The following is a 24163-nucleotide window of genomic DNA, read 5'->3' on the forward strand; positions in this document are numbered from 1 at the left end:
ACAGCAGCTCAACAGGGAATATTAATTAATAAAAGGGGGGGTGGGAAATAAAAATAGTCATCAGTTACTTCTCTTACCACCATCATCTTTCCTAAGACTACAGAGCAACCAGTTACTGCACCCTGACAGATAATTAAAATGTAAGACTAAGAAGCAGTAGTAAGAGGGGAAAAAAAACCCCACAAACAATTGAGATGCTATTTTAAGATCAGAGGAAATCCTGAAGAAGTGAGAACAGCCAGAGGTAGAAAAATCTCATGTTTGTTTATTGTCTAGGAAAAAACTGGCTTGGGCCTACCAATAAATTATTTAATATTAAATAATAAATTCTGGATATGATTATCTTCTTGACATACAATCCATTAGAGAGAAATTAATCCAAATGGCCCATCTGGTTTTATTAACTAGGTTTTTTTAAGGACTATTACAGATGTGCAACATCTGAAGAAAATTGTTAGAGAAATAAAAGTTGAGAAAAATATTGTTCAGGACAACTGCAGACTATTGTGACTACATGAGCAATCACTGCCAGGCCAACGAAACATGATGAGCTGGCAAATACATATATCATTAAACAGAGAGAAGGGATTAATATAAATCACAGAATGTACAAAGTGGAAATAAATAAATGTGGGCAGGTTGAAGAGGGACTAGGAAGTCGAAGAACAAAGAGATTTCACACATATACCAGTATCTTTCCCACTGTTAAAACCCAGCTGCCCCAGGAAAGCATTTATAGCTTAATTCAGACAACTAGTGTCACGGATTTACTTATATCATGATGCTACTCTCCAAGCTGTTGAGTTTTACAATGAATTAGATAGTTCCTTCTGTTGTTTTGCAGAAGCAACCTTTTCCCTCCTACAATGACTGAAAGCCAAAGAGAATGATTTTTCTTCACTTAGCAGTTTTTATTCTTTATTTTTATCCTTTGTAATGCATACAAGATGATACCATCCTAATTAAATCATGTTTGCCACTCAGGGGATCAATTTGCCAGTGCAGACCAGTTTACATCTACATAAAGAATATGGCTCCCATTGATACCAGTAGGAGTATTAAAAAGCATCACAAAATTGCCTCAAACTGTGGGTACAGTTATTTTATGTATCTGATGAAAAGTGCTATGAAATGTAAGGTTTTAAACAGAACCTGGTTGGTTGGGGTTTGGCTTTGTTCTGGGGTTTGCTTTTGGGTTGGGTTTTGGGGTTTTTTTGGTGTGAGATACTTATCTTCCTCCTGGCAGCATGGTCTAATTATGCAAGTAACTAACACCAGGCACTGCAGGGCGATGTTAATGACTTCAGATGGTTGGTAGGCAAAGGATTGACTCTAACCATTCTTTAACTTTCCTGAATTCGTACTTGAAAGCAGGCAGGCATCAGGGAGTAAAAAGTCCTTGTGAAGGGAGCACTAAGACTGGAATGGAATGGAATGGAATGGAATGGAATGGAATGGAATGGAATGGAATAGAATAGAATAGAATAGAATAGAATAGAATAGAATAGAATAGAATAGAATAGAATAGAATAGAATAGAATAGAATAGAATAGAATAGAATAAGCAGCCTTTAGTTCTGTAGCATTTTATGCTACTGTGTTTTTCTCCACAGCCTCTAGTAATGTGCTTGGGAACAGTCCCTAAAAATCCAACTTCTAATTTGAATATAATTATATTGTATAAGTAGCTAGAATGAGCTCAAGCGGAAAGATATAACCGAAGAGTTTACAACCCGTGGCTACTAACCAGCCATGAATAAATTCAGGCTTCAGATTAGAGGGCTCCTAACTATTAAGGCAATCAAATTCTGTAATGGCCTTCTGATGAGATTAGTATGTTGGAAAAAAAACCAAGATACCTGCTTTCAAAATGGAGCTTGTTAAGTCTACAAAAACGCTGAGTATTGGTGACAGCAGAGGGAGAGACTCTATCACCCAGAAGTCTCACATAAGACATCTAATGTAAAGCATATTTTAACATTCTTCTTCTATTTTTTTCCTCATTTTAATTCCATGTGTGCTAAATATTATCTTGGAAACAACTAAATCACTTTAGTCAGCTGCCTCCCGTCAGAATCAATAGCTGGTTGACATCTGCTGCAAATAAATAGCTCAGTGCTGCTCATTAATTTGACTCTTTTAGAATGAAGATGAAAACTAAGACAAAGCAAAAAAGCTAATAATTTGCTTGTAGTGCTGGATCTCTAAAAAAGCACAGTTCTGCTGCTATCTCATGATCCTATTTCCTCCAATATATTTACTACTTTTTTTTTAATGAGGTTGTAAATGAATAAAGCTGCCTCTCCCAAGGCTGCAGCCACCCTAAGATGTTTGATCAGGTAGCACAACATGTAGTTATGAAATGTCCCACAGCAGCATTTGAATTCAGTTACACAGGAACTGAGATGACTCCTCTCCTTTTGTCTAGGAAGAATTTCTTTAGCATTCTCTGGGGACCCTACTTGAAGAGATGACTTTTCCAGCATCCCTAGATAAAAATACACTGAATTTAAGCTATTTCACAGTATCACAGCATAACTTAGGTTGGAAAGGACCTCATTTCATTACACTACCAGAGCTTTCACAGAACACACCTCAATAAGTGGCCTCTTTTTCACCAGGGACAACCAGATCAAGAAAATCAAGACAGATATAGATGTCCACTCAGGATGCAACAGATCCCAATCACCAACACTAACTTCACCCATGGATTGCCAACGAGACCCTGGAGATCTGGTGCTCTGTGTTCCCAGAGGCATGCCTTTGCACTCTGCTCTAGCACTGTCTTGGAAAGGATTTTGAGGGTTGGTCCCCTACAGAACACTCTTTGCAATGTGCCACCACATTATAAAAACACAGGAAAGATGAGTCTGGTAACTGAAAATAAAAACTGCAACCTCTTTGCCAGACAGAAATCAAGACCAGGAGCCTAAAGCTCACTTCAGTCATAGTTACTAGAAATTAATAGTAAACAGAGGACACCACAACCCCTTTCTGGCTGGCTCTGCTAATCCACATCACTACTGCAATCCTGTCTAGCAAAAGTTTCAGCTACCCTTAAACCAAGCTCTAAGAGCAAATAGAGAATATGTCACAGAAATGCTGTTAGTTCATGAGCACAATAAACCTGTCACTGTTCAAGCCCCTATCAGTCCTGTGCACATACTGAAAAGCAAAGTAGATAGTAGATTGGATAATGTCATTAGATGCTGGAGAGCTCTTTGGAAGATGAACAAGTATACCCAACCCTTAATCCCGAGATTAAACAAGTGGAGTTTCCAAGAGAACACTGCTTGTGGAAAAGACCTATCCAGTTAAGCAAGGACTCTCACAGGAGTCAGCAATTGTTGTGAGAAATGGTACCGAGGGAAAATAACACAGGCCTACAGCCTGCCAGTGCAGTGAATAAAGCAGCTCATGTTGTTCCTGCTCCAAAGCCAGGTCTTCATCAAAACAATGAAAATACCACAGCTGCTCTGGGACACTCTTGCTACCTCCAGTCCCCCTGTATTACCAGCCAGAAAGGAAGAGGAACTGTTGCTTGCTCAGCATTTAGGCAACTTACCAGGCTCTGTACAACTCAAAATGAAACAAACTCTCTCACACATGTAGATGCTATTGTGAAAATGTCTCCCACAAAGTTACAGTGAAAGAGTTAAGTAAAATTGCCCTGGAACTGATTGATACTGGCAGATGACTTCACCCGCTGGCACTCCAACTACAACAAACAGCTCCGTCTGGACACAGTTTTGGCTGGAAATGTGAACAGTTGAGAGACAATTGCTGAGAACATTCCTAAGGCTGTCCTTTGAGTCTCTCATATATAACATGGGGAAGATAGTAGGTTATCCACCAAAACCATTGCTAGTAATTTACTTCTCAAGAACCACTTTGTTACGTTTTATTTCTGGATAAAAAGAACAGGAAATGACATTTTAACAACTTGGCTCATGAATAAAGAACAGTTTCGTTAAAAATTCCTTTAAAGCTTCAGAAAAAACAGAACATTAACATCCAAGTTCATGTATTTCTAAGACTTCATACTACCATAATACTTGACCATTAGTGACTTGAATCTTGCATTCAGATAGCCCAGCAAAGACTTCAAATCTCTATTTCTCTGGCCTCAAAAGAACACTGAGGTGAAAAAGTGTCTATGTGAGCATATCTTCCTGTAGTGGTGGAACCAATTGAAACACTCCATGGGCAGTGGTTTTCCTTTCAGGGTAAGTTCACTTTTACATTCCCTATTACTCACGATTTCAACTGTGTAACAATCAATAGTTAATTATAATGTAGCCTTTTGCTTTTTATTCTGCAGGTTTCACTGAGTAACAGTCACCAAGAAGAGTCCTTTCTTCAAACGACTCTGGACAGGGGAGATTGTATCAGTGTGTGTAAATATTTTCAGATGGAAATGTAGTGAGGAGAAATTGAAACACTAACCATAAATAAACTAATACACACAAGAAATAGTAACAGTATATTAAAAAAGAAACCAACCCCAAAAATAACCCCAAAGATTGGCAGACACCTGCAGCTAACAGCACATACTACAAAACAGAGGAACAAATAATTTGGAGGGGACAGCAAGGCTTTAAGCTTTCAATTGCTCCTTTGTGTGAAGCTACCCTTTCAGCAGCACTTTACAACCCTTCAGCTATCTGCAAAACTCTCAGCAGTAACTTCAGTAAGGTTCTGCAATTGCAAAAGCAAGATTGCCTACAGGCTACAAACTGTACCTGGAAAGGGCACTCATGTTCAGAAAGGGCATGGTGAACCAAAAATTCCAAGGAGGCTGGCAACCTAAAATAATCTAAAACACTAAATATAAGCTGGATGACAGTCATCCAACTAATATTCACTAGACTGCATCTTTTAATTAGAGTATTTCTGTTGTCTCCCATAATGGATCTGTATGTATTCTTACATAGAATTAATTTTTCATGGATTTTATAGACATGGTGCTTGCAGTCATGGAGCCTCAGATTTGCATGAAGTGCCAATTGTTGTGCCATCCACTGCTCTTTCTGAAACAGCTGGAGCCCTTGAGCTGAGCATCACTGATTACCAACATAACTTTACAAGGCCAAACAGACAGAATCTTGAAAAATGTATCAGATGAAAATTGCAAGGAAAGTGGAAAAGAGAGTGGAAAAGACCCAGTTGCAACAACTAAATCAAACTAAGGAATTATTACTAACTTCAGCTTTGCATACCTTGAGGTCCCAGTTTTGCCTGAGCTGGAGTGGAGGTTGAGCTAAGAAGGGGGTCAGATGAAGGATCCAGGAAATTCGTGGTCAGATTTGTTTTACATGAGAGTGGAAGTGACTCTTCAGGTAAATTATCTAGGCTCATCTTGGTCTGTCTACTGGTGTCTAGTAGGTCTTTCCCAAAGAAAGCTTCCTGCAAAGATGACAGAATGATTTAGTGTAGGAATAACCCTCTGTCTGCTGAAAAAAACCCTAGGTAATCAACAAAGTTAAACTTAAAAGCCAGCAGTTACTATCAATATAAAACCAGTCTCAATCTCCCATGCCTTCTAGTAAGGCAGCATCTCTTCCAGGCTATGAGGTGTACATGCAACTTACCTGAGGTAACTACATTATTAACATTGTATAATTAAATTCACACCTTAAATTATATAGAAAGATTAGAATCTTCTTGCATATATGTGACACAGACCATGTATCAATACAGTGTGGTTATATAGCACAAGATCTTCAGTACTTAGAATATTTCTCCCTGCACAGAATGGACAGCTGAAAAATGGGTATGGTACTGGGCAACTTGATCAAGGCCAGACAAAAAACTTACAGCAAACATGCAAGTGCACTGCCATCCAAATTCTAGGAGGGCCACACAGTTATCACTAAATTATCCTAAATTTTAACTACAGTAACAAAACACCTCAAGATGTTTAACTTACATTAGTGTCTTTTAAAAGATTACATAACAGCTATCACTCACCTAAGCCTCAGCACTCAGTAATTTGACAACAACCTATCACATTTTCAAGCCAATTTTTATCTGTTATGTAAGATTTTAATTATTTCTTTTTCTGTTTTCATGTAGTTTTTCAAAATCTTAATTTAGGATCTAGCTGTTACAAATAATGGTAAGGACAGATTTTTTTCAGTATCAGTTATTCCAACATGAGCAAAAGAAAAATATAATAACTATTCCATGGTTTAAAGGAGTAAAACATGCTTTAAGAAAACAAGATTTATCCTTATTCATCCAAAAGAAATGTTGCTTAAGTGTTTTTTTTTTCCAACTCACTTCCCTGCTTAGGAAATTTTTAGACAGAGATTGTTCAGTGTCTCTGACAGTTCTTTGTTTTCAATCCCAATACAGTATATGTCATGGAGTTTGGTGAACATCTACAAGATAATAAAGTTTTCATTAAAATGATGGCTGGGAAGAGTGAGCCAAATAATGTTCTCATCGAGAGACAGATAAACCAGGCAAGCTGCTTGATCATCATCGATATCCTGGTTATTATCCATGACTGTTGACCTCTTACCTGCTAGGGACATCACAGAATTAATGGGGTGGAAAGAGCAGAGATTATTGTGGTAGGGAGATGCAGCCATACAAACCCACAAAACTGTAGCAAAACAAGTTTTCCCTATCAAAGCATGTCCTATCACCTGCTGAAATGAAAAATCAGTATCTTGAGAAAATGGCATGATCAGCTTCAGACAGAGCTGAATGCTGAGCATATGTGTCAGTTCAGAGAAAGAAAAAAGGCTTCCTTTCCCCCTTGCCTCCTCTCTCTGAGTAAGTAGAGGTCTATACATCGAGAAATAACGCCAGCGAACTGGAGATGTAAGATAACGTACAGCTATGTATAGCACACCTAATACACAGTACAACCTGATGAACATTCCTTACAGAAAACTAATTTCATTTTAATGAGAAAATGAGAAAAGGAACATTGCTGGTTTGCTATGAATCAACACACACAAAGATCAGGCTTTTGAACAGAACTAGACAAGAAGCACAGCACCGACTTTACCTGCAAGTAGGCAGGAAAGGTTTCTTCAAGTTTGTTTTTCTTTTTTCTGTATCGCTTTTTTATTTTCTCAGTACTTTCAGAAGCTGGGGTAGACTCCTCAACTGGAGTGTCTGGCAGCTGTTCTGTCCACCCTAAAAAGCAACATTCAGGCAGAAATAATTAAAACACTCAGTATCTTGCTCTAAAGGGACAGTGGCAGTATATCTGAAATACCCTGCTAATCAGTAATCTGAGACAAATTAGAGGTGCCATTCATCCAGATATTTGAAAGATAACCCCAGTGAGGTAGTATTTCTCAGATCATCAATGTTGAGTTACATATTAATCACCTTTAGTTTTATTCACTAACACTTCTGCAATCAAAAGTAAAAAACTTTTTTTTTAAATACAAGAAAAGATTGCCATATAAGTAACAAACTGGCTAGAATATGAAGCCCCTCAAGAAAAAATACACATTTATTCAGCTATTATATTCCAAAGTGGCACTGCTGTTTCTACTAGAGGATAGAAGGGCTCTGCAGAGGGACCTCGACTGACTGGACAGATGGGCAGAATCCAGTGGGATGGCATTTAACAAGTCCAAGTGCCAAGCGCTGCACTTTGGCCACGGCAATCCCATGCAGAGCTACAGGCTGGGGTCGGAGTGGCTGGAGAGCTGCCAAACAGAGAGGGACCTGGGGGTACTGATTGACAGCTGCCTAAACATGAGCCAGCAGTGTGCCCAGGTGGCCAAGAAGGCCAATGGCATCCTGGCCTGCATTAGGAATAGTGTGGCCAGCAGGAGCAGGGAAGTCATTGTGCCCCTGTACTCTGCTTTGGTTAGGCCACACCTTGAGTCCTGTGTCCAGTTCTGGGCCCCTCAGTTTAAGCAGGACATCGAGACACTTGAACGTGTCCAGAGAAGGGCAACAAGGCTGGGGAGAGGCCTTGAGCACAGCCCTATGAGGAGAGGCTGAGGGAGCTAGGGTTGCTTAGCCTGGAGAAAAGGAGGCTCAGGGGAGACCTTATTGCTCTCTATGACTATCTGAAGGTGGTTGTAGCAAGGAAGGGGTTGCTCTCTTTTCCCAGGCAACCAGCACCAGAACAAGGGGACACAGTCTGAAGCTGTGCCAGGGGAGGTTTAGACTCGAGGTGAGGAGAAAGATCTTCACCGAGTGAGTCGTTTGTCATTGGAACGGGTTGCCTAGGGAGGTGGTGGAGTCACCGTCCCTGGAGGCGTTCAAGAGGAGATTGGACGTGGCACTTGGTGCCATGGCCTAGTCATGGGGTCTGTGTTGATAGGTTGGACTCGATGATCCTCGAGGTCTCTTCCAACCTTAGTTATACTGTGATACTGTGATACTAAATGCAGAAGCACACAGTGCTCATCAATCATTTAATATTATATTTCAAGAGAGCAAGTAAAACATTGCAGGTAAAAGCAGAACTTTTTCAGTCCTGCTACTTCTGTCGTGCCAAAGCTAATTATGTGAAGTTAATGACCCTGGGAAGTTATTTAAGAAACTGTATTATTGTGGTAGTAAAATCAGATATGCTTTATACTGTAATAATCTCTTTATCATATTCAGAGGATAGCAAGTAGAATGAGGCTCATCATACTGTGACCTCTGCATTGTTTGAGAGTGAGAAAGGGACTGGAACACAACAAGAGTAGCCAAAAAAAATGGTAAAGGTTGACGAGTGCTGGCAGCAGGGAAGCAGGCCCTCAGCAGGCTACGGTGATTTAAAACACACAGAGATTTTCTGAGTTGTATTTTCTTTCAGCAATTGTGCCTGAGCAGACAAAAAGAAGCTCAAATTTTGAACTGAAGAATATTGTTTAGGATTACCACTTTTTAACAATGTGCATTGTACTGTTAACCCAGAATGGGGAATGAATGTTTTTGCCACTTGGGTTTTTCTGTTGGTTTGGGGTTTGTTTGGGGATTTTTGGTTCTTCTGGTTTTGTTTTAACTTAATGGAGCAGATCTCTATAGAAATAAAAAACTCAAAAGCAACATTTTTAGCCCTACCTGAAACAGCGTTGTCTTCTACGCTAAAAGTATATTTGCAAAGCAGAAAAACATAGCTACAACACCCCCTCTGAACAGGGGGACCTAAACAGAACACTGGGTTGCACTGACAGAAAGAAACATTTGTTGGCTTCATAATGTAGTTCTACAAATGTGCTTAAGGCCAACACTTAACTATTAGTTTTTAATAGTACTTGGATATTGCAGAAAAGATCCAGTCTTCACTGTGTTGTAAAAATGTACAGCAGGAGACTATCTGGCTATAGAAAGGTTAAAACCACAATAGCTAAACAAACAGGAGAGAATAATAGGAGAAATCAAAGGCCAAAGTCTTCTGAGATGGTATCAGCTAACTTATAGAAGCAGCTGCCTCCTTTTTTATAGGAAATGCTCTGAACTGAATATATATTCCATATCTCACCTTAATGATAACTCAATATTTTTTAGATTAGATAGTGTGAACAAACACAGATGGATGAAGTAATTTAATCTAATCACACATAGCAAGCCAGAAAAGAAGGTCCATAAACAAAACCTGACTTCTTGTTAGGTGCCCAATCTACTGAGCACTATGGTGTCAGAGGCATTAAAATGGCTTTGCTATGAAGAGAGAAACCAGAGCAGGATTCTTCAGCCCTGCAAAAAGACAAGAACTGATGGGGGACTATAATACAACCCTAGGAATCATTCTGGATTACAAACTAATAAAGTATATTTTTACAAATCATTTTTCATAAGATAAATCACAGAGGTAGCTTATGAAACTCAGCTGAAAATAAGAAGGAAGTTTTTCTTCATCCAACAACAGCATCCTGTTGAGCTCACTAATACAAGGCTTCACAGAGCATGAATGGATACATTTAAATGTCCAGAAGACACCTCTGGATCAGGACTATGTCTGGTGGAAGTCTCATCAGAAGGAGGATTGCTCTAAATTTACCCCATTTTTTACACATTTTTCTGTGTTCTACTGGTCAAAGCTAAGCTAAAGAGCTGGCACACTGTACAGCACTCCTTATATCCTCATCAGTTATCTCCCTGTAAATCATGGGCACTGCTGAAATCCTAAGTATGAAGGAATGAATATTTTCAGTTGGATTTATAAAGCCATCATGAGAAACACAAAAACCTTTTTTTCTTTATGGCACATGTCTGGAAGGAATTCTATGCTCATAGAATCATAGAACGCAGCGGGTTGGAAGGAACCTTTAAAGGTCGCCTAGTCCAATCCCCCTGCAGTAAGCAGGGACATCTTTAACTAGATCAGGTTGCTCAGAGCCCTGTCAAGCCTGACTTTGAATATCACCAGGGACGGAGCCTCCACCACCTCCCTGAGCAACCTGTTTCAGTGGTTCACTACCTTCACAGTAAAGAATTATGTGGATGAGTTACATTGTTTTTATTCATCAAGCATGAACAAAACTTTTGAAGTTAAAAATTTGTAAGTTTCTGCACTTACCTTCATCTCTGCCAGGTAACTGCTCAGAAACAGATCCAGAAGAATCTTTCCTGGAGAGAGATCTTTTAGTCTTTCCCTGACCCGTACGACTTCTCTGACGTACCATAAATCCACCAATACCTAACACAGAAGGAAAAATCCGGTATATTGATTACAGCTGTGCTTCATAGAAAGAGTAAGAACTAAGATAAAGGAAAAGGCAACTACTGCATCTGTAGACGTCTAAGAATGGATCTGAGAAACTTAAGTGAGTTTTCATTCAGTTTTAAGAAACATTTCTGAATTGCAGTGCCTCAGTGGGTACACAGTTAATTACCAAAAAAGATCTACAGCAAGACAGTAAAACACCCACAAGAAGTCCAAATCACCAAACATGGCAACTTTCAGATGTAGGTCTTCCCTTCCCTTGGCAAGCTGACATATTACAATTAAAAGTCACCCTACCAAATGAAATTTATTGAAGAACCTTAGAAGACCATTGAAAAAACCTACAAATTGTTCCAGAGAGCCCAGTACTCCAAATGATGACACTGGAGGAGGACCAATGACAAAATAAAAACTATAATGTCATACTGCCTAGAAGTTCAGAATCCTTCACTAGAGATTGACTGTAGTGCTCCTCCTGATGCCTTGTGTCTATCTACAAACATGCATCAGATTCAAGTTTGTTTCGTTTTTCGGGGAAATTGTTGGCTACAGAAAACTAACTGATGGCTGCTCAACTCCTGATCCAAAAACACTCTCAGCAAACAAAACTCTTCTCTTGAGGACCCAACAGTAGAAATAACAGGCTTGTTCATACACATTGTTTGTACATAAATAATGACATTTCTGTTAAGTGGTGGGTTTGTACCACCACCCCCACAGGGCAGGCCCACCGTGGAAGACAATATACACATGGACATGACCTACTGAGACAGGGTGTGGGGAGGGTAAAAGGTGATAGAGTTCAGCTACTACAAAAGAAGCAAGAGAAACTGGACCATGTTGTAACTTATGCTTCCTTTAATTCTTTCACAATGTCCCTTGCACTCATTTCCTCAATCATTTAATGGCCTCTGTTCTCCTTCTTTACTATATTCATAATCTAAGGAAAAGGCCCACATTACAGCAAGCAGGATGGGTGGGACTGGTCAAGAGTATTCATGACTGCAAAGACTACAATCAACTTCTTATCCACAGCAGTCAAAGCTGCATAATGAAACACAAACCCAACATGTTAACATGGATTCTGAGCCATGCCAAGGTGTGTGATATGAGGGCTCTTCAAAAATCCAGGTGGTGTCTTAGTAGTGCTGTGATAGTAATCACGGCTTCAGTTTTAGTCCTAATGAATCAGGGCTACTTCCTATGGAGTCACATATGTAGCTCTGCTTTTTCTGCCTGCAGACAGCTCAAGTGTTTCTGCACCCAGGACACACAGTTAATCCACAAAGTAATTAAGAGTCGGCTGTACTCATAAATTAATATAAATGAATTAATCCAGTAACTGAATGCATTAAAATTCACTGCCAGAAGTCATCTGCAAATGTTTGGTAAATTACTCTTCTTATTTCAGAAAGTAAGATACCTGCAAAAAGTTCTCTAAAGTGCAGATATTGCCATATATATAGAAATACTTGCATACACAGACACAAAGTGGCCTTCATCAATGATACAAATACAGCACACTCTCTATTTCAAGCAATACACCAAGAACAGGCATATGTCCAAGCAGCAATCTTTGGAAACATACTTTGATAAAAGGGCTAAAAAGCATCAATTAGCAGGAGAATACCTCAGTTTTCCAGTTTTCTACTTAGATTTTTTTTCAGTTGCACACTATAAAAAGTATAAAAAGCAAAGAAAGGACACAGAGCCATGGAGATCATTGTATCCTACCAGGTCTATACGGTTTTCGCTTCCTTTTTTTAATCCCTTCAGCTCCTTCTGCCACTTTGGCATCATCATCCACAGCTTCTCGTTCTGGGCTGGAATCTGATTTTCCATCACAATCCATAAGATCACCTTCTGCAGAAAAGAGGCAATGGTAACATTAACTGGAAAAGGGGAAGAAGACATTTTCCCACAATTGCTGCATCTGACTTCTGAGAAACTGATTGAGAATGACAGACTTTTCAAAAGGGTGAAAAAATACTCAGACTCTACATGTATTTGGGATAGCCACCCTATCTACGCACAAAGATCCACTTGACAGGCTGGACAGATGGGCAGAGTCCAACGGCATGAGGCTTAACACATCTAAGTGCTGAGTTCTACACATTGGCCACAGCAATCCCATGCAGTGCTACAGGCTAGGGACAGAGTGGCTGGAGAGCAGCCAGGCAGAAAGGGACCTGGGGGTGCTGGTTGATAGTAGGCTGAACCTGAGCCAGCAGTATGCCCAGGTGGCAAAGAAGGCCAATGGCATCCTGGCCTGGATCAGGAACAGTGTGGCCAGCAGGAACAGGGAGGTCATTCTGCCCCTGTACTCACACTGGTTAGGCCACACCTTGAGTACTGCGTCCAGTTCTGGGCCTCTCAGTTTAGGAAAGATGTTGAGATGCTGGAATGTGTCCAGAGAAGTGCAACAAAGCTGGGGAGGGGTCTGGAGCACAAGCCCTATGAGGAGAGGTTGAAGGAGCTAGGGTTGCTTAGCCTGGAGAAGAGGAGGCTCAGAGGAGACCTTATTGCTGTCTTTGACTACCTGAAGGGAGGTTGTGGCCAGGTGGGGATTGGTCTCTTCTCCCAGGCAATCAGCACCAGAACAAGATGACACAGTCTCAAGCTGCATCAGGGGAGGTTTAGACTGGATGTTAGGAAGAAATTCTTCACAGAAGGAGTGATTGCCCATTGGAACGGGTTGCCCAGGGAGGTGGTGGAGTCACCATCACTGGAAGTGTTTAGGAAGAGACTGGATGGGGCACTTAGTGCCATGGTTTAGTTGATTAGATGGTGTCGGGTGATAGGTTGGACTTGATGATCTCGAAGGTCTTTTTCATCCTGGTTAATTCTATTCTATTCTATACATATCTCTCCTGCAAGATGATGTCTACACAAACCAGAAAACAAATGCTATAGTCACTATATGTGAATCTGAGGGGGTTTTTGGCATCCCTTTCAGAAGCCTCTATTATTGTAAGCTCCATGTATCTGTTCTAGCTATACACTAAGGACTACAGATTTATTTTATGATGCAAGATACACTTAATTTACTGTGCTCCCAAGCTTTGTTTGGTGCAGCTTTGGTTCTGGTGGCTGGTTGTTTTTTCTTCATTGAGAAGACTGAAAAACTACAACCTGGACTTGGAAGGTAATATTTAATGACTCTCAGTTTAGAGGGTTCTTGAAGCTGTGTGAGTGAGTGAAAGCAGAATTATCTATGAAAAGGAATTTGACTTGTGTAATAGAAAATTCAGCCCAAAGGAATTACTTAGCCCTAAAGATGAAGACTGTAATTTTGAGTTAGAGTTTATATTCTGTGGGCAAGCAGGGTAGAAACAGATGTGAAGTACAATGGCATTAAGTCTTTGGTGTTGAAGAGAGATGGAGTTAATTCTGTTTCTGAGACTCCCAAAATGTCAAAACAATAATGACCATCTATCTTCATTTTCTTGTAAAGCTTTTGAATTGTTAAATACACTCTTTCCTCTGAAAAGAAATTGGAATTCCAGTTCTCTGCTTTGGATTTAGGTGTGTAATTATATATGGTCTGAAACCACATAGTTCTAAGAGGAAGAAATACTGTTAGACAGAGCTGGACTCTTTCATACCATTTCTGTTGTGGTAGAACTACAACCCTTGCTCTTCCAAAGGCTGGGTCATAGACAAGACTTTGCCACTGATGAAGTCTTCTCCGAGTTCTACCAACAAAGGTGGTAGCTCAGCAAAAGCAGTTTTCCCTTATCACCAGAGCAAATTCCCTCCTCTCCTTAAGAATATGGGGGAGCCCTCTTTGCAGTGTGTCTACTTCTGGTAGAAGAGAAACCTCCCTGAGTGCGAATGTGTCCTGCTATACAAAGCAGTATGTCAAATGTTAAACCCCACAGTGGTCCTTCCCATTTACTTAAAAAGCACAACACTACAAGTAGTAACAGAAGAGCCACATAAAGTCTACTAAAGCTGAAGCTCCCAAAGTAAGCTGAGCTTTCAAGTGGACTTTAAATGTGGAACACCAGAAAAAATGCCAAGCCTGATGAAATGCTGAACCTGATGAAAGGCTATAGATGAGATGTCAACAAAATTTCTACAAGCTCAGTTTTCTCCACCTGGAATTTTACAGTTAAAGTTTATTCCTGTTGGCCTGGAATTACTACACTCTGTTGCTCCAATCAAAGCCATGGCACAGCTTTATTCATCTTGAGGCTCAAGAAAGAAATTCAGATATTCAGAGAACAGGCACTGACCCACTCTACAGAGCAGACTTAGAGCTTTCAAGAAATACAGCCAATCCACCATGTATATGCTGTGCTGTTACTGTCACATGGATCAATGTGTCCTAACTCTCAAAAAGGCAATGAGAAGTGATCAGAACTGAACTGAGAAGTCTGTGGAAGCTCTGGCTCTCCCCTTCATAGTCTGTTATTACATTTATACATCTTCTCATCTAATTGAAAAGGGATACCTCTGAAAGTCCACAAGCAGATAAGAAGTCAGAAAAGTTACATAGAAAACAGGCACACATTTGTAGAAGTGAAGATAGATGATTAACCATCCAAAAAGAACAGCAGAAATGGTTAATTCTGTCTTAATACCTTCAAACCAAAATCAAAAGCTTTTTTTTTTGTTTCAACAACTCACCTGATGGACTACATAAAAGTATGAGATGGAATTTAAGAGCCCCTGTAATGCTAGGGTAATATACCAAACTATGTGAACACTGAATGAAAGAAAAACAACTAGTTAATTCTTTTAAAGGTTATAAGCAAAAAAAAGGAAGCTATCATAAACCCCATACAATTCTAGTCCACAGCAGATGGTAAAGTAAGATTGTGCTAATCAAACACAGGGAACAACACTTATACCAACAAGTTAACACTGAAACTGCACTGATGGTTAAACTACCCAGTTATCTCAAGTACACTCTCTGTTACTAAAAAAAGCTTCCTGTGACATTTAATCTGATTAACAACGAGGCAACGTTGCATAAACAGAAAACACTCTAGATTGTGGTGAGGTGGGGTGCCTCTGTTCCTCACATAACAGACACCTGCATGACTAATGTAATGATCTTCACACCCAGTTAAGTAAGCCTTTGCCCAGACCATGGATTAACACCTATTCTACCAATACCCTTGTCAGGATGTACAGCCAGACCATGGCAAAGAGGACAGGAGAATGGTATTGCACCATGCTGGCTGTGTTTCTGGTGTTGAAGAGTGGGGATTTGAAGAGTGGGGGCTGGCTGCTCCTACATGCTTTTCCTACTCTCTTTTCCCACCCTCAATTTCTTCTCTCTGCTCTTGCTCAGCTGTGAAGGAAGCAGATGAGTACTGGTGTCCCTGGGACATGTGAATCTTTGCTCCAAGTCTAGACTTATGGTGGAAAAAGCTTTTCCAAGGGCCTACCATTAACTGAAATGTCATCTCCATACAGAGAGATGTGTTTGGGTAGACAAGTGTTTGCTCAGACCCCTTCCTGTCTCATCAGCATTGGAGGCCACAAAAACACTGTTAAATCTTTCCCTCTCTCCATATTATAGCCTGGAATCTGAAACCATTCAGTAGGACTCCACATACAGCACCATACACTTGAACTACAGCAACACCTACAATTCACTTCCAAACTCAAACTCTGTCTTAAATTCTCCATTGGAGACAAGGACAAACAGCATGTCAGTTTTGTCTATGGAAACACAATGATTTTGACTATCAGGTCAGCCCACCCTATTTCTTTCAATAAAAGTAAACACTCTCAGTAAAACACTTTTTACTTGACTTTGCCTTTGTTCCAAATACCAGCTTTACAGTGATCTAAACATGGCTTTGCTGAGCCAACCTTCACACAGCATTTACTCTAAATTTGAGAACCTCAAAACCCACTTGTACTCAGGGAGCACGCAGTATTTCCCACACACAACCCAAGGATTAGACAAGTAGGCACCTCGCATTTGCAATGTTGTTAGCCTTACAAAGGTGAGTTTCCTACAGGATGGATGACCCATGAACAGGAAATCCCTGCAATGGACAACAATGAGCCATGACAATTGTTCAAGTGATCTCCATGAGGTGTTCTGTGCAGAATATATAAGTATCAGTATAACAAAAATTCCCAGGGATATTTCCAGTACACACGTGTACTGTCATGGTCCAAGATACAAGACATGCCAAAAGTAGACTGCTACCTCTACTGTCATCCATCTCCCCATCTCTTGAGTGTTCTGACTGGGCATCTGGGGGTGTCTGTAGCACAGCCACACTGTTCTGATTTATAATCTTCAGTTTAAGCTTTGGTTTCGTCCGTTTTCTTCTTGGTACTGTAACAGTTAGGCTCTGTAACTGAGACATGCCGGATTCTGTCAAGCAGACTCCATCCTGGGTGTATGTCTTCGGTGGGTCTATAAAAGTTAAATGAATCATAACAGTAATATAAAACTCTTTAATTGACAAGGCTTAGATTTTTAGGAACAGCACTCTTAAGAGTTAATAATCCGCATGTATGGAGCTGATTCGAGTGAGGACATCGGTATAAATAAAACAGAGATATCTGATACTCTCTTAAACATTACAGTCACAGCTTTATAATTTAGATGTCAAATCCAACAACAATCCAGGACTCAAAACTTGAACCCATCAAGGGCTCATTATAAAGGAAGATTTGACTATGGATACTGGTGTCTTACAGGGTACTTCTGTACCCCGTCACTCCCAGATTGCTGTGCAAGTCTTGCAAGTCTTGCATTGAGTCCCTGTTGCTTATCAGCCAAGGCCCTCATCCAGCCTCCAGCACCGTACCTTCATCTTACTAATGACCTTAAGCCTCCCAGAACCCTTGGTAACTCCAGTAAGTTATTATAGGCAGACAAAACCCAGCTTGTATCAAGTGAACTGCTCAAGACTGTACTGAAAATTGTGGGTACAACTCATGTTTCTCAAAACCTACAAGACTGCTTCCTTCTCAAGCTCTTACATGACAATAGAGTCTACCAACAAATTCCAACATTCCTTAATTCACCACACAGAAAGATGCTGTCAGCTGTGCTGAGGCCCTGCCAGTGAAGGCCTGTGAACTTCCAGGAAATGAGCAAATTGTGAAGAGGCTGTAACGATGCTTCTCCTTACTGGAGCCAGTGAAATACTGATTTGATAATACAGCTTTTGAAAACACAAACCCATCAGCACATTAGTTCCCTTTAACCAGATATATTTTCTTATGTAACATTTCACACCTCGCAACACAGCTGGTTGATACCTCTTCCCAGATGACTGTTTCCTTATGTTGAACTAAAAACCAATGTTTGCTTTATAAAAAAATGCATATTCTTTTCCACATTGAAGATTTCAGGGGAGAATCCTCTCTCAGAACCACATTTGTGCAGTACCAAATGGAAAAAACATTCTGATGTGATGGAAGCCACCCTAACATGATGGAAGCTGTCAAGTACTACCATTATAAAAAGTGACTTGTGAATAGGCTTGTCAAGATTACAAACCAGACAAGTACAGAAAAGTTTTGTCCTCCTGCAGGTCGAGCCTGTAAACATTTGTGACCACGTTTGACTCAGCCCCACTGTGTTATCACTGCTAATATTAAGGCAAGCAACTAAGTCTGCAGGATCAAAGCATAATTTAAAGTATTTATTACAGTGCAGGTATGGCAGGCAAAAGAGAAGGAAGAAAAGAGAATGGAATTAAAAAAACCAAAACAGGCATGCTGTGATAACTGAAGGATAGTTAATGCCGGGTGTTATAAAACTGTAGAAAAGGGAATTTTTGTCTCACGTAAAAATATACCCTTAAAATACGCTACATGATCAAAGATTAAGCATTTGCATTCTTTACCTAGGTCTTTTGATTTTGAAATAATCTGAGCTCCAACTGATGAATCACAACAGTCCAAAGAAGGCACTGAAAAATATAAGGAAAATAATTTCAACTTTTAAAAATGGTGACTTGATTTAAACTGAAACTATCAATTAATTCTCCTTCAAACAGTTCCATTAAACTCCCTGATTTATACTCTCGGTGACATTCCCTAGCACCTTTAAAGTAAAAGTGCTTTTCTGAGTCACAGAAGGTGTGACTACAAAACAAGCCTGATACAAGCTGAATTTCTCCAACTTTACTTAGAGCCAAGAATGGCATTGGAAAGGCACTGAACCTGATGGTAAATGATCTTCTACTGGACCAAAGGTAAAGGTACACTGGATCTACTGGGTTGGAAGATAACCTCCTCACTAGTCATGAGGTCCAGGTTTTGCTGACCTAAGCACAAGAAATGGGAGGGTAATGACCACTATTGTATTTCCCCAAGGAGGGACAGGGTCACTTTGACAGCTTCACACACAAGACTCTGGTTGTGTCTATGCTGTCAGGTCTCTTATACAGCATATATGAGAACAGATGACACACAACTTGTTGAAGTTAGATAGGGTAACTCTTATTGAAGATAAGAATATCCATCAAATGGAACTGCAGAAACTCAATTAAAAAACTACAGCTTGTGTGCTTCAGGGAAGCACTGGAACAGTGTGACTGAACAAATAATGCTCAAAATGTCCTACAACACTAGGCTGCTATTGGGGAGAGAAATGCTCTTCCCATCTGCCTTTATTACAGTAACTGTAATCATGCTTCACTGACCTGTGATGTGCAGACTAGACTTCCAATATTAGTAGTGACTTTACAGAGATTATGTAGACAGAGTAAGTAAAGTGAAAATTAGAAGCTTCTATCTCACAAACACTGAGAACTAGAATCAGAAAACCTGTTAGTTTGCCACAGTTAGCATTACCATATGGGCAAGTTCATCCACCCTTTTTTCTTTTTTTGCCTAGAAATCTTATCCATGATGAATTCAAGACAAACATCTGGAATATGTAGTTTGCATCTGCCACACAAGATGAGACCACTGAGGTAAAGCACCTGTGGGAGGTTCAGTGCTTCTCTGACATGTCAGAGCACTGCACTGTGCTGCTCCTGACCATCTCATACACAGTATGGGGGTCAGGGGCAAGACTAAGAAAAGCACAAAATCTTCCAAGTAAGACAAAAATTCTTTGCTAAATAAGCAAATGAATATAAATGCTAGAGGAAGTTTTCTAAGCATATTAAAAAAAAAATCCCCAACACACACAAAAAACCCTAAGTGAAAGTCTGTCTTCAAAAACTATTGACCTTCAAAAGTTTAATGTAAGGCGTAGCTAAAGAGTAGGACATAACCTACCCAAAAAAAAATGATGTTCCAGGTAGTCAGTAAATGAAAGCAGCTCATGAGAATGACTGAAAAACTGATACACAAGAGTGGAAGGAAAAGGCAAAGAAGAAAAATTTTAGATGAGATTTTGAAAGTCACTGAGTTGAACAGAAACAAAAAAACATGGACAAGCTGCAGGATGGAAGAAACTCAAAAGCACTGAACAGAAAAAAGGCAGATTGTAAGAAATACTCAACGTGGAACAAGACAACGTCTGTTCATTTAATTGCTTGTAATTGACAAGATGTTTAAAGGCAGAGATAACAACTACTGAATTGGAATCTAAGGTAAACAAAAAATTCAGAAAGACACCTGTGAATGGGAACCTGAAATCCTCAGTTAAAATTCAAACAACAGGGACCCATCTTCTGGTTTGGGTCAGACTGTGAACACTTTTAGCTTTGGAGACTGAACAGAGTTGAAACAGTCAAATAAAACAGGTTGACAGCAACAAAGGTGAGGCCTTCAGAGACAAAATCACAAAAGCTGCACAAACAGTGTTTGAAGACAGTATCAAACAGACTTCCAGAAATTGAGCTAATTAGAGTGAAGATGAAGGATTAAAACCAATAAAATAGATAACAGAGAAACACTATGCTGTTAGAGAAAGGCTGCTCAAGGCAAAAGAGTTAAAACCTGAACAAAAAAAAGTGCTTTCTACAGCATTTTGCTGAAGTTTAACCAAAATTATGATGTTTATTTGCAAAAGGGTTTAAACATATTGTACAGCATGTAGTAACTTCAGTTGAAAACAAGTAATTGCACAGACTACAATATGATTAGATTCAGTTTAGAAAAGAAAGAGGCCTGCAACAGAAAAAACAGAATTCTAGGAAGAAATTAAATCAGGCAAAACAGTGGATGGAGGAACAACACTGAAAAGAGGATACTTGTGTAACTGTTTCATAGAATTAGAATTACATAGAATAAACCAGGTTGGAAGAGACCTTCAAGATCATTGCATCCAACCCATCAAACTTGCAAACTCAACACTTAATTTTTTAACATATAGTATTATGTTGCTTTTGTATCCTGTATTGGTAAAGTACACAGAATTGCAATTCAGAATGGAGAAAAATTTCATATCATGAAAGTTGTACAACAGAGGCTCCCAGCCATATATCACTGGCAGTATTGAGCATCTCTGAATTCATAAGTGATAGGAACCTCTCACTGCCTTTCTGGGCATGCTTTCTTGAGCCAGAGGAGGAACACATGCACAGGTGGCTACCCAACTGTTACCAGATCTATTGTAACTAGCTAAAGAAAACCAGGCGGAGCCAAACCCTTTGCCTCCTGCAGAGAAAGAAAAATAGCACCAAGGGAGGAGGATGCCGGAGTGTGCGGTTAGAGAGAGGGTGGGAGTAAGTGACGAAAGGATGAAATTTGTAGATGGGGCATATGACACACAAAAAACAACAGAAAGGCAGAATGCCATGTAGATGGTAGAGAATGGCTTGTCTAGGAGTGAATGTAGACAAGAATGCACACACCCTTCCTGGATGTGCAGGAATTAGAGCGCAGAGGAAAAGATTCTGCTCCTTAGAGCAGCTGCTAGTACCAAATCATGTGAAAATTCAATCTAAATAGAAAAAAAGTTTCTACAAGGCACAGCCAATAGGCTGGAGGACACATGTTATAACTTGAGACCATACTAAAAGGAACCTCATGGAACACTGACCAGAGATGATTATTTCTGAAGAATCTAGTAAAGAAGGTTTATGATATGCTACTTCAGAATAACTCTAACCACTACCTGGCTTTTGGTATTTATGTATATTGTATTATGTTCAAGAAGGAAAAAACTATTTATCTCTTATTTCTGTGTTCTGAAGAAGATGACTGTGTAAGTCTACCAGCTATGCATCTGCTGTTCTTAAGGTGAGATAGGGAAGAGCAATTAGGAATTAAAATTTTTCCATTTTCTGGAGTGAGAAAAATTGAAGCTCTTCCTTAATATCACCATGTTGAAAGTACTTACTATTCACCAACAGTAAACCTGCAATGCACTGCTAACTTACTGGTTTGAGAGACTCTTCCCTATAAAGAAGGCAGTTTAAAAGCTTCCCATAGTATGGTAACACACTGATATACTCTATGGAACATCAAATGGAAAGACCAAGAACCATCCCACTAAGAAATGCACACAATGGTACATTTTAAGAAGCTTTCAACTAATATTTGCTTCCCTAAAGTTTGTCAAATGCTAATTGTTCTCACCTTGAAACAAAACATTACAGGAAAATTTCAAAGCAGTTTTAGAAGAATTAATGAGACCAAAACACTTCATATGAAAGCACATGCAAGTATTTAGATGAACATGCATCAAATGACATACTCAGACATGCAACTGTGCAAATGTACATGTGTTAAAGGGTTATTATATATACTGAGTCAAAACATGAAAGGCTAAGGGGGGAAACTTGTCTTATTTTTAAAAAAAACATGGAAAAAAAAAGAAAAGAAAAAAAAAAAAGTGAAAAAAGCCTGCAAAGAAACCTTGGGAAATTCCTAATGATTCCTGCAGGACTGCTTCCCATTCCTCAGAGAAAAACATAAGCAACACAACTTCGTGAAGGTGTGCATGAAGGACTGACTGAGGGACCAGCTTATGCCTGGAAGTGAAACATCTCTGATACCATCTTGTTGTTCCATCTCACACATTATGGTCATTAATTACCTCTAAAAGGTAGTTCTGCCAGCTCAAAAGAGGAAGGAAGACAGAGTATTTCTTACTTGTACCTTTTAGTTTTAATTGCCCAAAACTTCTTATCAGAATAAACAAAAATCTGTGTCGGGTCTGCCAAGTTCCTTGGGTTTTTTAGCCACTTACAAAACCTTTTTGTTGTGGCTTTTTTTTTAATTTGTGAACACCCTTCAAAAATGAAGTGACTTGCAGAAATACACAAGCATAAGTCATTCTTCTAGTAGTGATAAAAGTGCAATACTTGGAAGTGTTCCACAACCACGTGTGGCTGACAAGGGAGCACATAAACCTCCAAGCTCACGTCAGTAAGTTATAATTACTGCCACGCTATCATGAGGACACTCCAGTGTGAAGGGACATCAGATGCTCTGTCGAACTTTTCTTGGCAGACCTCTTGTCATGGTATCTTCTATTTTCATCAGGAAAGCTGGTCTTACTGACATCATCTTGGTGGATATGAATATTTCTTGAAACATCTGTTTAGCTTTTATACCTTTCTCTTACTATACCATCTTGATATCCCAATAAAGGGTTAATGTGAACACATTCATGTGCTCAAAACAGGTATAGGCCTCAAACTGAAGCAGAAACTCCCCTGAGCTGACATGCAGATAAAACAGACCTGAGATACAACACTTGTAGTCATGTCACAGGGCACTCCCAAGAACATGAACCAGCATCATCCCACAGAACCCATGCTGCAGCTCTGCTTAAAGAGAAAAACTGCAGCAACCTCAGCTCCTGAAGTACCTCTGCTACAGAACTGCAATACAGACTAATAAGGAAGTTGGCAAAGCTCATGAGAAAGAACCATACATTTTCACTAACAAGAAAATGGCAACTTCCAAGCAGCAAAGCATGTGAATTCTTTTAAGGACTGCAGTTACGAAGGGAACCACCAGCCTTAACACACTGGGAAAGTGACAGAGCAACAATAAATGTAAGGGAGGAGGAAAGAAATGCTTGAGGAGACTGATGTTACAGCTACTGCTGCTTCAGCCTCAAAATATAGGAAGTTTTTCTGCTTAGAATTGATTTTCAGCTTCTTCTGTAGCTAGTAGCTTCAGAGAAATGAGCTTTCTTCCTTCCACTTGACAAAGTGAGATGTTTTTGAAACCTTTCAATACCAAATGCTTTTAGTCATTTACCCAAACTATCTTCAACAAATCTAGCTTTTCTGATAGGTTTTCTTTGGCCTTGCAGCCAGTCACTAGAGGATGCGAAAGAGCCAAGGGCACTTCCAGAAGGCCCTTTAAAATAAACATGAAAAAGCTTACCAGGAGCCAAATTTCCACCAGAGAAAAAAAAAAAAACCATAACACATTCCCAAGCCTACTTATTGCAGTGTGCAATCCTGCCGTTGGTTTCAATTGTCTCCTTACCGTTTGTTGGTGGTATGTATGGCCTACAAATGGTACAGTCAAAACCCATATCAGCTATGTTTTCCACTTCCTCCTCTGTGTTTAAGTTCTGACAGATTGCATGCATCCATCTAGAAATTAAGTGGGGGAAAAAATACAATTTAAAGGAAATATGTGGTGTTTTAGGAGACCCAAATATCAGTATATGGTC

At 39.7% G+C, this 24163-nt stretch overlaps 1 protein-coding gene across 14 annotated transcripts in view; it reads right to left on the reverse strand.

Annotated features, from left to right (window-relative positions):
* The window catches only part of KMT2C (lysine methyltransferase 2C), a 190382-nt gene that overhangs the window by 43131 nt on the left and 123088 nt on the right, over nt 1–24163 (reverse strand). For 12 of the 14 annotated variants that reach the window (XM_068145968.1, XM_068145979.1, XM_068145978.1 and 9 more), the window contains 7 exons: nt 23974–24083; nt 18471–18536; nt 16814–17026; nt 12373–12501; nt 10492–10611; nt 7021–7151; nt 5219–5405 (listed from right to left, as the gene is read on the reverse strand). In XM_068145968.1, the coding sequence (XP_068002069.1) occupies nt 5219–5405; nt 7021–7151; nt 10492–10611; nt 12373–12501; nt 16814–17026; nt 18471–18536; nt 23974–24083 (956 nt within the window). The remainder of the gene's footprint in view (nt 1–5218; nt 5406–7020; nt 7152–10491; nt 10612–12372; nt 12502–16813; nt 17027–18470; nt 18537–23973; nt 24084–24163) is intronic. The other 2 variants (XM_068145977.1, XM_068145981.1) reach the window with 2 other exon arrangements.

Source organism: Melanerpes formicivorus, unplaced genomic scaffold (assembly GCF_026170545.1).
Source record: "Melanerpes formicivorus ecotype bairdi unplaced genomic scaffold, bMelFor1.0.p_v2 SCAF_13, whole genome shotgun sequence".
NCBI lineage: Eukaryota > Metazoa > Chordata > Aves > Piciformes > Picidae > Melanerpes > Melanerpes formicivorus.